This window comes from Mus pahari, chromosome 9 (genome assembly GCF_900095145.1).
Source record: "Mus pahari chromosome 9, PAHARI_EIJ_v1.1, whole genome shotgun sequence".
Classification (NCBI taxonomy): Eukaryota; Metazoa; Chordata; class Mammalia; order Rodentia; family Muridae; genus Mus; species Mus pahari.
Genome location: NC_034598.1, coordinates 27,307,017 through 27,319,668, shown reverse-complemented (window position 1 = coordinate 27,319,668; position 12,652 = coordinate 27,307,017). Strand labels below are relative to the sequence as shown.

Below are 12,652 nucleotides of genomic sequence, written 5' to 3'. Positions count from 1 at the left end.
CTGACGGGCTGCAACAACACAAGCCTGAGGGAGAAAGGGCCTCAGAGACAATTTAGGGGATTGAGGTCCAGAATGGCAACCTCCACCTACTGCAACCCATATTCCGCAGCACCATGCTTGAGTGCAGAAAACCATAGGCGAGAGATGAAAGTCTGACTCCATCCAGGCATTGAGGTCCTGGCCTAGTTACTGATGTCTCCTGGCAGGTCTATCAGTAACATCCACATGACACTTGGTGCCACTCTAAATGTTGTCCTAGCTGCTCCAACAAAGCTGGCTAGCCATGTCCTCAGGTTAGGCGTGCACAAGCTCATGGAACACTCTGGCAAGTGGCAGCCCACACTGACTGTTTTCACCTCCTTCATCAGGGGGACAAGGGTGCCATCGGGATGCCTGGACGCGTGGTGAGTTGGCTCATGTGTCCCTGCTTGGGGCGCCATCACTTGCTTCTCCAAGCTGGCTTTTCCTCCGTGCATGGTGAAGTGCTACGCAGAGCTGTATCAGGAGAGACTAGGAAAGGGACGGGAAGACATTTTATTCCAGTCTCCAGACTGAACAGAATAGCATCTTGCAGTTTCATCTGCACACACAGTTTCAGTTACTGTGGTCAGATATTTCAACTATATCTTAGGAAACACTGTTAAACTTGTTCTGTTTTATTACAAGGTATCCTTTTTAAATGTTCTTGCTAGGCTTAATTTATAAAATTAGTGTTTGTCATAGGGTACACAGATATAGGAAAGATGTAGCACACATAGGATCCCATACACAACATTGTTTCTGGCACCCACTGGGGGGCTCGGAATGTGTTCTCCTGGGAGACTCAGGGACTAAGGAAGTACTCTGTAGAAAGTCATTGGGTGTGCCGGAGGATAGAGTGAGGCCTGAGTATCCCAAGGCATCCAATGCCCCTGCAACCATTCCCAAAACAGCCACTATCTCCTGTGGCTCTCCTCTATGGAGGGACACTTCACTCAGAGACAGGGAAGGCAAGGCTTGGTTCCAGGCAGTTCCTCCAGGTCCTCCTAAGGGTGAATGCAGTTCATGTTTGCTTTTGTGAAGAGAGATGAGGGCCCTTGGTCAGAAGATATGAGAAGGCTAGCCCCAGGCACTGAGTCCCTGGCACCTGGGCTGTCCTGGCAGCCTCAGGTTAAAGGGCGCCAGGGTCTGGATCAGTGGTTCTCAACCCGTGGGTCACGACCCCTCTAGAGGGTTGAAGGAGCCTTTCACAGGGGATCACCTAAGACCCTGCATATCAGATGTTTTACAACACAATTCATAAAAGTAGCAAAATTATAGTTAAGTCGCAATGAAAGTAATTACTTGTTTGGGATGACCACCACGTGAAAGGTATTAAAAGTTCAAAGCATTAGGAAGGTTGAGGACCACTGGTCTAGACAGAATCCTGAGGTAATAAAGAGCATCTTGAATTAGGATGGACATGGACACAGGGCTGCCCTCTTCTTACCGCTAACATCCCACCTCCAGCATGATTCCATATCTCTGCTGGCTTTGGCTGTGACCCTCGCCTCTGTGCTGGCATCGGTCTTCTTAAGCATGACTGTGACATCTGTGTATGGATTTGCATGGCTGGAGCAAGCATGGAGTTGGGGGTACCCAGAGCTTTGCTAGTACCCACACGCTGCTGGGCTGAGAATCAAAGGGCCTTCACACACCAGCTCATTCAGCCTGAGCAGAGGTACAATCTCCACCCCACCCCCACCCCACTCCCAGCACTCCGGGTGAGGAAGCCCAGGTTCTGAAGGTAACTAACTGTCTTTCTCAAGGTTACACACTGGGAGGGAGTAGACACTTGAGCACAGGCAACCACGCTGCAAACTTGTATCCTTGACCCCCAGTGGTAGTCTACCCCTAGCATCAGAGCTGAAAGGAGGAGCTGACTTTAAACGGATGCCTCAGAGGCCTAGAACATTCTAGAGCTTGGTCCAAGAGCTCCATACAACCTGTGAGTTCTGAGGCCACCTCTGTGGTGCTGGAGCAGGGGGTGCGGTGGGGTGCGGTGAGGTGTCTTCACATTAGTTGATATCATTTCGCCCAACATTTACCAGATTCTTAGCATAAACTTTCTCTAAGTGGTATCTCACAGGGACCTCAGCAACCTCAAAGCTCTTGTCCACTGCACCCTCACCTGCCCCTCCATACACACACTCAGCAAGGCTTGGTACCCAGGGAGAATGGGAAACCAGTCAGTGCGTACAGCCAGCAGTATGCCGGTCTTCAACATTGTAAGACCTGACAGCGTGTGGGAGTCCCGATCCCCTCCACAGAGTCTTCACACTGATTCCATAGAGGACACAGGGTACTTGCCCCTCCCCTCTCCCCCCATCTGTTCCATCAGCCATTAGATACTGGGTCTGTCAATGCTGTCACTGGGTCCCACCCAGATATTGCAACATTACCCTGCCATCCTTCCTGAAGCGATCGTATTGGGTGCACCTAAGTCTCACTATAGCCTTAATGATCCCGTTTAATGGGCAAAAGCAACCCCGGAAGGGGGTGGAGTTGATTTTGTACCCAAGCCATCTGGCCTACCGACCTTGCTCCGGTTAGGTAAGTGTTGGGAGCTTCCCCTCCCCCAGCACACCCCCTGCTGGGTGCAGCAGCTGGCCTGCAGGAAGTTCTGCCCAGTGCAAAATGTACTTCCGGCTCCTCCTTCCTGCCCTCCCTCATCAGAGCTTCCTGTGTGGTGGCAATGGGGAGAGGTAGGGGGGCCACAGGAAGCCTCCCACCTCCTGTGCAGAGCTCCTTTCCAGCCACTTTGGAACTTCTCCCTGCTGGTGCTATTTTAAATATGGATGGCCCATTTGGCTGCTCACTAGGGGGCCTGGCATTAGCCACTTGATAAGGACTGTAGTGTCCAATGACCAGGTGTGAAATTCCTGGGTCATTCCCATATGTCACCAGAGGTGGCGCCACTGGCCTGTTGGAAGCTGCATAGAGGGAGGCTGCCCACCACTGGCCACTGGATAAGGGAACCCCTGGCTGGGCATCCTGCTTTCTTTATACTGACTCGTCCAGCATCCTTGCCGTCTCCCACCTCCTACCACTTCTGCCTCTTTTTTTGTAGTACTGGTGACTGGTGATGTAAGAGTTTGAACATATGAGGCACGCACCTTACCTCTGAGTCCCATCCTCAGCCCTCTTTGAGACAGAATCTCACTGAGTTGTCCCTAGCTGGTCTTGAACTCAGCCTCTAGCTCAGACGGGCCTTGAACTTGTATTCTTCCTGCTTCCGTCTCCCAAGCAGCTGCAATTACATGCCTGAGCCACCCAAGGCCAGTAACCCCCTTCTGGTTGTCCTGTGTCACCCTGTGTCCCCTCCCTTGTCTGCCCCCTCCTTTGCATACCTCAAGCTTTCTCTATTTCAGGAATGGGTACTCCTAATGGTTCCAGTCTAACCTAATTTCACAAGGTTCTGTACTTGGGACTCAGAGGGACCTTCAGAACTCCTGGGGTTCGTGATCACAGACCTTGGGAACTTCTTCCCAGCCCCTTTGGGTTTGGCTACTCAGGAAGATTTTCTGACTGGGTTAGGGATATCTCTCCCCCCCTTCCCCTCCCTTTCTTCTTCCCCTCTTCTTCCCCCCCCACCCCCCACTTCCCACACGCACCACTTGGACAGGGTCCCTTGTTTCTCTCCTAGTGATGTAGAACAGCTGGCTGTGCTTGCTGGCTGAGATGGCTGTCGCGTGTCTGCATCTGTGTCTTGTGCTGTGTTTCTTATTTCACAGTGATTTCTTTTGTTCAGTTGCTGTGCCATTAGCATGGATTCCTGTTGCCCGTGTCTGTCTCTCATCCTCTTTTTTTTCTCTCCCTGTCACTCTTTTCCCTGTGTCCTGTGTTTCGTGGGGCTGCCTGCCCAGGGTATCAAAGGTCAACCAGGCGAGAAGGTGAGTCTTCCGCTGCCCCCTTTAACCCAGCCTTCTCTCTCACTGGGAGGCTTTTAAGCTAACATTCTCTGAGCCCTGGTATGAAGCCCTGGGATTCCTAGGCAAGGCCCCAGCTGTCGCAGCTCAATAAGCCTGTCCTGCCTTACCTTAACCACATGCAAAGGGCCCCATCCCTCTGATTCCTAGGGGCTGTCACCCACTCCCATGGGGGAAAAAAAAAGACTGTCTTATCACTGCTATGTAGCTGGGACTACTCAGGGGACCCCAGAGTTGCATCACTGGGGTATTCCTCTGTGCAGTTAGGCCCAGAGAAGGAAAGTCACATGCTCATGGTCCCCCAGATAGAAGGTGGCACAGCTGGAGAGGACCCTTATGTGCTGTGTCTCCGAAGCTGAAGCTACTGATCATATGACAGGGTGGTCTTCCAAGTAGATATTGGTCCCAATCTATAGGGTGAGACACATCACCTTCCCAGACCACGTGGTGATTTTAAGCACCTTCTAGTCTTAGCCCACGGAATTTCCATGTGATAGGAATGTTTTCTCTGCCATAGTTCAGGAAGTGAACAGAGAAATTCGTAAGCTTGTCCCAACTCAGGCAGCTGCTAAGGAGCAGGGTTTCCCTTCAAAGTAATCCATTTTGCCTTAAGCCAAGTCCGCTTCACACAGTGCTCCAGTTACTGTTCCAGATCACTGCTACCTGTATATGAGGTAGGACATTTTGCAAATGACATTGCTATTCCTTGTCCACAAGGACTGGGGGACGTTCCGAGCTCCAGCTACCAGGCAGGTTGTGTGAGCTCAGAAAGCTGCCATGACTTTAAATCAGAACCCTGAGCTTTCTCATTCCCTTCCTGCCTACCTCTGCTACAGATCCCTATACATCCACACCCTTCATTTATCCAGCTGGCTCAGCCACCTGTCATACATAGCCCCCAGGGCTTCCAGCCAACTAGCTCCAGGACATGCTACATGGCTCAGCATGGGCTCAGCCTTCATCCTTTTGGAGCATCCTAGGGTGTCAGTCTCTGGCCTCAAGGCTGCTGGGCCCACATAGCCAGGATATTGTTGTGTGTCCTGACCATTCATTTGTAAGGGGAGCTCTCAGGTGAACCCGGTGGAATGTCACTGCTGAGCCCTGCCTTTCCTTGCACTTCCCTCCTGCCCTTCAATGTCATGGATGCTGCTCTCTTGCACTTCCAAAGCCCACTGTCCTTTGCCACCCACCCCCTACTCTTCTCTGCTCCCCTGTGATGTTCCAAGATTGTCTTTGTGCTCTGATCTCTGGCCTCCCTTTGGTCTATGGGGGTTGGCATCCCCCTTCCTGGCTGCCAGCTTCCCACCCCCTTTTACATCCTTTCCCCACCAATCTCCCCTCCCCCCTCCTCCCTCTCCTGTCTACCCTTCTAGACACCCCCTGTCTCCCCACAGGGTGCCCCTGGAGATGCGGGGATGTCCATCATCGGGCCTCGAGGCCCCCCTGTAAGTTGCTGATGTTGTGGGGGAGTGGGGTATAGAGGTTGGGAGAGTTAATGAAAAGAGCTTTGGAGGCATGAGGGTGAGCCTCAGCAGGGGCCTCTGGATGTGGCCATCCCATGTCCTGTGGTCATTCCTGTTGGTTCTCAGCATTGCTGTTGATGTTAGAGAAAGTGGGTTGACTAAATAGACCTAAATGACCGCCTCCCTGGCGGTCAGATCCTAGCCTTTAGCTGCAAAGCTCCAGCCACTGGGAGGTAGGAAGGTGGTTGCTGTTGTTTACATGAGGGAAAAGGGCCTCCTGCCTTGAGTAAGCACCCCAGCTTTCTTTGGAACTAGTCTTGGCCTCCCACAACCAGGAGCAGTTAACAAAGTTCAGGTTCACTGACCCCAGCACCCACTCCTGGTTCTCGCGAAGCCCCAACCCGCCCTCCAAGCCCCCCCAAACCCCATCCTTACTGTCAGTACCAGGTCCTTTAAGTTAACTAGAGTCTCCTGACTTCCCTCTGGCATGCTTCCTTAGGGACTGCCTGGGATGTGGGGGATGGATCCAGCAAGATAGCACAGCTGTACAAAGGAGGATGGGTGGGGTACCAAGGTACCTGCTCACACACCATCAATGCAACCTGTGTCAACGAGGGAGCTGGAATTCAGCATAACCTAGCATGGCCTCTCTCCACAGAAGAGAAGGGGTTTGGACAGGGTCCTGTGTGGCCGTGGACCTCCCTTACCCTGACGAGGAGGACTATGAGAAGCCTGTCACGTGATGAGAGAGGACAGGGGGCACAGTGAGAGAGTGGGATGCTGGGGAAGTGTAGTAAGGTGTCATCTATATCGGCGGTTCTCAACCTCCCGAATGCTGCGACCCTTCAGTCCAGTTCCTCATGGTGTGCTTATCCCCCAACCATACAATTATTTTTTGATGCTACTTCATAACTGCAATTTTGCCACTGTTATGAATCATAATGTAAATATATGACGTGCAAGATACCTATATGTGACCCCAAGGGTTTGAAACCCAAGAATGATTGGAGTAGAGGAGCAGGAAGTCACAATGACGGTCACTAATTACAAGCTAGGCCTCCAGCAAGGGCAGGGGGTGCCCCCCACCCCCACTCCCCAGCACACCACAGGAGGAGCCTGGGAATCTCATGCCCGTTTTGATTACCAGGCTCCTAAGTGATAAGTGCAATTTTGTCCCAGTAGCCCCAGTTGATGTCTACAGTGATTCATGACACTAGTTGTCCTGATCGTGCCCAGAGTCCTCTGACACTGGCAACTGAACATCACCCGGATGGTCAAGCCACCCTAGCTGAGTGACACCAAGCTACCCCTCAGTTGTCCCTGCTGCCCCAGCCTGGTGGGAATGGGAGGTAGGCAGACAAAAGGTCTGCTTGACAGTAAGAGCTGAGGTCAAGTAGGCAAGCCCTCCGTAGCAGCCGGACACATGGGAATGTGCACCGTAGCTGAGACTAACGATTGCTCACCAGAGCCAACCTTGTCATCCTTAAGGGCCACCTGCCCACTGTCCTGGAGCCTGATCAATAGTCTAAGCAACAGGGGCCATCCAGGTACTTGGACAAGGTTGACTCTCATTCCAGTGGCACAAGCGGTTGGGACCCAGTGTCTAGGTGTCCTCAGGGGAGCCCCATGGAACAGAGTGGTATGCTGGACCCCAAGGGGCACTAGGCACTAGGCAGGTCACATCTGCATGTCAAGGGGCTCCCCACACAGCTGCTTTTCAGAGACCAATAGGAGGGATCTGACCCTTACCCACAACAGGTAGATACACCTGAGTGTGTCAGGAACCTAGAGGCTTCTAGGCACAAGGGAGATGATAGAAGCCTGACTGTTTGCCCTCTAGGCCCATGACAATCTCATTGGCTGTGAAAGTACAGATAATGGGTGTGGCGACAAGGAGTAGTGGGGACATGGAGGGGGGGAGGGAAGCACTGGGCGCATACCATGTCTGGATGGAGAAGCTGCAGGAGGAAGGGATAACTGGCCTGCTTTCAAGGTCAGAGTCCACCCAAGAAAGGAGGGTCAGGAGGGGTGCCAAGCTCCTTAAAGGGAGAAGCACCTGGAAAGGTCTAGACCAGAAAGCAGGGGTGAAGCTGGAAAGGCCAGCGAGGGCTTTGTGTGACAGACTCCGCAAGCTATTCAGAATTGTATCCCTAGGCGTACAGGCCCTTGGGTTAGGTTGGGTCCATGAGTGACATCAGTATGCAGCTTAGAGAGAGGCTGCCGCCTGTGCTTGGCAGGAGCACGGTGAATGGAGGAGCACAGTGAATGGAGGAGCACGGTGAATGGAGGAGCACGGTGAATGGAAGGGGCTGGTGAGTGCTGTTTATATGCCCAGGTCCAAGAGATGTACATTTATTGTGTTCTTGTGTTTGTGTGTGCGTGTGCATGTGGGCAAGTGGGCAAGTATGCAAGTGTGCCTTGTATGCACACGTTTGTGTGTGTGCACAAGTATGCATGTGTGCATGTGTGTGTGTGTGTGTGTGTGTGTGTGTTCAAGTGCATGCATACCATTTGGAGGTGAGTTTTGGTGACCATAAAAATGAATTTTAGAGCCAGGCATTGGTGGCACACACCTTTAATCTCAGTACTTGGGAGGCAAAGGCAGGCAGATTTCTGAGTTTGAGGCCAACCTGGTCTACGGAGTGAGCTCCAGGACAGCCAGGGCTACACAGAGAAACCCTGTCTCGGAAAAAAAAAATGAATTTTAGAAAAGAGAAGTCACCTTGGACACCCCACACTTCTGAGTCACACAGTGTATGGTGGTGCCCTGCCCAAAGAAAACCAGGCGGTGATGACGCATGCCTTCAATCCCAGCACTCAAGAGGCAGAGGCAGGGGGATCTCTGAGTTCGAGGCCAGCCTGGTCTACAGAGCCAGATTCAGGACAGCCAGGGCTACACGAAGAAAGACAAAACCAAACAAAGAGAAAGTAGTAGAAAGAGAAAGGTGGATTGTTCTAGAATGGAACATGGCCTGGGAGAAAATGGCAAATGGAAGGTTTGATTCTATGTATAGCACATGCGTACATGCGTGTGTACATAGCATACCTGCTATGATGCATGCATATGGAGGTCAGAGGATAACGTCATGGAGTTCCCTCTCCCCTTCTACCTTTACACGGGTTCCAGGGATCAAGGTCAAGCCATCCATTGCTTGCAGCAAGGGCTTTACCTGATGAGCCACCTCCCCAGCCCTCCATTCTTTCCGGATCATGAATCTATCCACCCATTCTATCAAGACAGGTTGTCAATGAATAAGATACTCAGGTACAAGCTGGAAGTGGTGGTGTGTACCTATAATGTCAGTGCTTGGGAGATGGTGGCAGGAGGGTCGGGAGTTCAAGGCCAGCCCCAGCTATATAGTTGGTTCCAGGCAACTTGAGCTACGTGAGACCGTTTCCGAAAACCAAACCAAAACAAAAGGAAAAAATAGCAACGTAAGACTAAGATGTCAAACACGAAGCCATAAACAGTAGGGGCATAATATGAGCATCTGTTTTGTAACTCCCAGAGAGAAGGTCCCCTTTGAACATGGCAGAAAGCCCAAAAGCCACAGGGAAAATTTGTCTGTATAAACATGATCATCCTAGATGAGTGAAAATACGCTATGCACCCTTCAAAGACAAGTGGTGAGCTAGCCTTAGATAGTTGGCTTGCCTCTGCAAGGAGCTGTTCTTAGCAGACCGCAGTAATCAAACTGGTTCAGGAAAGAAAAACCTAACAGAGGACAATAGGAAAAGCCAGACATTGCCTACCATGCCAGCTACTCAGGAGGCTGCGGCAGGAGGATCACTTAAGCTCAGGAGCTCAGGGCCAGCCTGAACAACATAGATCCTGTCTCAAATATATTTTGCCTGTTTGTGCACTGTTATATAAATAATACATAATACTAGTATAGCATATTAAATATACACCATAATAGTAGGTTGCCTCAAAACAGCCAGCTCCCCAGCCTGGAATCGGCTTGACCAGTGAGCACAGGAAGAGGCTATAAGATCAGCATAAATTGAGATGTAAATTACAGTCCCGATACAAGACTCCCCAACTGCCTTCTCCCCAGCCTCTCCAGGAAGCAGAATCCCATGTCCCTGTGGTCGATGACAGCATCCCGGCCCCCAACTCCCAGCCTTGAAAAAGCCCCGGTTAGTCCCGGACTTGGCCCTGGCTTGGAAGGATGCACCCTGCTTACCGGAGCAGGCACTGTAATTAGTGGACCATGTGATTATCTTAGCCACGTAAATATCAGCCGAGATCACTACAAAGACGCTTCTTGGAACCCTTCTCTCCTGACCTCTTCCTCGGGCCTCTCCGTGTCCAGAGCAGTGACAGAGCGTTGGCGTTAGGAGGTTTCAGAGATGACATTGCAATGGTTTCCGGGTTTCTCCTTAGGCCTATTCTTAGCACCACTTATCCTTGAGAGGAGAGAGGCCAGAGCCCTCTGACATATGAGTGGTGTCTCCATTCTCTTGCCTTTGGACACTTGCCACAGGTCCATCCTGAGCCTGCAGCTGACTTTAGCTAGTTTCCCTGTGGACCGGCACCCTACCCTGACATGGCAAAAGGTCCTACGCCACCTGGCCAGAAGGGTAACATGGATTCTGTACAGAAGCCTCTGGATACTTCCATCCACAGATCCAGAAAGGATCCAGGGAGCCTGGAAATGTTTCAGGGTCACAGTATGTGAGTCAAGAGAAACTGTCCCCTGAAAGGGACCTTGTTCTGGACCTTAAGACACCCATGGATTCCCAAGACACCCTGGGGAAATGGCTCAGTGAGTAAAAGCTAACAGTGAATGTCTGAGTTCAGGTCTCCAGGACGCACATGTCAGGTCAGGCCCTGTGGCACGTGTCTGTGACCACAGCACCGGAGATAGAGACAGGAAGATCCCCAGAACTCACTGGCTAGCCCAGCCAAATCATGAGCTCTGGGTTCAGGAAAGAGACAGACACTCTGTCCTTAAAAACTTACAAGGAGAACAGTAGAATAAGCACTAGGCATTGGACTCTGGCCTCTACGCCCATACCTACATATACATGGGCACACACACATGAACATGTATGCTCATGCATATAGTAAATGCAAGCAATCTGCCTGGCGTCTGGTACCCCCTCTGGTCATCTTAATTCAACACACACCCAATGGTGGAGCTCCTATTTCCAAAGGCATTATACGCGTAATTGATGGTAGTTCCGTGACCTGGTGAGATTACATAGCTATTCCCATTCTAGGGATGGGGAAGCTGAGGGGTGGGGAGTTTGGATAATGGCTTAGTGTCACACCGTTGTTGTTGGAGGCAGGATTAGAATTTAGCCTGCCAGACTCAACAGCCCATACTTGCAAAGAGACTCTGCCATGTAAACTGAGGGTATCCCAAGGTGAGAGCTGGTATGTCCTTCAGGAGAAGCGGGTGAACCACTATCCCCGGGCAGACAGCAGAGGCGTAGAGGGGACAGGAAGGGAGGTAACCAGGTCGGTACAGTGATGCAGGAGAGGATGGCTTCCTCTTTAAAAACAAAAAAAAGTTATGAAGGTGTAGTTGTGCACTCCTTTAATTTCAGCACCTAGGAGGCTGAGGCAGGTAAATTTCTGTGAGTCTGGGGCTAGCCTGGTCTACATAGTGAGTTCAAGGACAGAGTTACAGAGTTTGGAAAAAAAAAAAGCCAAAAAAAACCCAAATTTTTATTACATGGTGTGTGTGTGTGTGTGTGTGTGTGTGTGTGTGTGTGTGTGCGTGCGTGCGTGCACATGAGTGTGCGCAAGTCAGATGACAATTTGCAGGGGTTAGTTTTCTCCTCCCAGAGTGTGGGGCACCAGGGATCAAACTGAAGTCATCAAGCTTGGGGGCAAGTGTTTTTACCTGCTGAACCATCTTGCTGGAGCCTTGGATGGAGGGAGTGTCAGGGAACTCTTGCTGGAGCCTGAGAAGAGGTGGGTGATCAGGCTTTAGGCTTCTCTTCTCTGTTACCCTTGACCTTTGGGTTAGCCTCGAAGACCTGCGGCCATGGTTTAGTGTGGCTTGGGAACCTAATCATTAGCTGTGACCAGGAAACATACATCTAGTCTCCCACTGTCTCCAGTCTGCAGTCTCAGGAAATGAACCTGGATGTCTCTCCTCCCCAAGAGACATAGGATCCAGAGAATGCTCAGCTGCTGGGAGAAGCCTGAGGAGCAGGGGCAGTCTGACCCATGCTAGCGTGAAAACATACGTGTTGCAGGTCGAGGTCTTCAGACTTTGAAGCCATCCTTAGATTAGTGGCCATGAGAAACTCCTGTAAATAGAGAAATGGATCGACTTCTGTGTAGTTCAGCATAAGCCGTTCACTGCCCTGGCTGTCCCACTGGTCTGGTGTCTATTTACATGTCACCAAGGCTCAGCATGCCCAAGCACTGAAGAGCATCCCAGGCCACTTCTAGAAGTAGGCTCAAAGGATGCAGGCTGTTTCCATCCCTCCCTCCAGCCTGGTCCCTGCAGAAGCTCTGCTACATGCTCCCTTTCTGTCCTCTCCATCCTAGCCAGCTCATAGGTGATAACATAGAGTCAGGGATGGCTTGGCTCCACCCCTCCTCCCTCATCCTCAATGCTCTGTTCTTTTCAGGGCCAGCCTGGTACCCGAGGCTTCCCTGGATTCCCGGTAAGTGCAGAGGGTTCGGGTTAGCAGAGATAGGTAGGTCCTGAGCCTGGTTGGGTTAAAGCGTATCACCAGGACGATCTCTGATCTCCATCAAAATCTCGATCACATTTTCCCTCCTGGTCCCTAGCCTCTAGGGACCCGCTCACTCTATAACCTCTCATGGGCCGTAGCTCAGGGCTGGGCTCCTGCTACAAGAAAGGACAGAGACATCTCTATAGATAGATAGTGATGGCCAGGCAGGAGTGAGTGAGCTTACAGCTGATACATCCCTTTTGATACCGGGATGCGAACATAAGGTGGTTCTAGAAAGTGAGCTGATTGACCTCTGGTCAGGCTCTGAAGAGAGGCCTGTCATGGAAGCAGTAGTATAGTGGCCACTAGAGTGTCCTTTAACCCTTGGCAATGGAGCCTAGACTGTTAGCAGTGGGACCGGGGAAGCAGCTGCTTCAGTGCTGACCAACATTAGCTTTCAAGAAACACGGTGGGTGGCGCACGCCTTTAATCCCAGCACTCGGGAGGCAGAGGCAGGAGGATTTCTGAGTTCGAGGCCAGCCTGGTCTACAAAGTGAGTTCCAGGACAGCCAGGACTACACAGAGAAACCCTGTCTCGAA

General features: G+C 51.4%; 1 protein-coding gene across 1 annotated transcript in view; it reads left to right on the top strand.

The window, feature by feature from the left end:
* Col13a1 (collagen type XIII alpha 1 chain) overlaps nucleotides 1–12,652 on the top strand; it is a 139,975-nt gene that overhangs the window by 68,897 nt on the left and 58,426 nt on the right. The window contains exons 5-8 of the mRNA XM_029542607.1: nucleotides 369–404; nucleotides 3,885–3,911; nucleotides 5,342–5,392; nucleotides 12,005–12,040. Of these exons, the coding sequence (XP_029398467.1) occupies nucleotides 369–404; nucleotides 3,885–3,911; nucleotides 5,342–5,392; nucleotides 12,005–12,040 (150 nt within the window). The remainder of the gene's footprint in view (nucleotides 1–368; nucleotides 405–3,884; nucleotides 3,912–5,341; nucleotides 5,393–12,004; nucleotides 12,041–12,652) is intronic.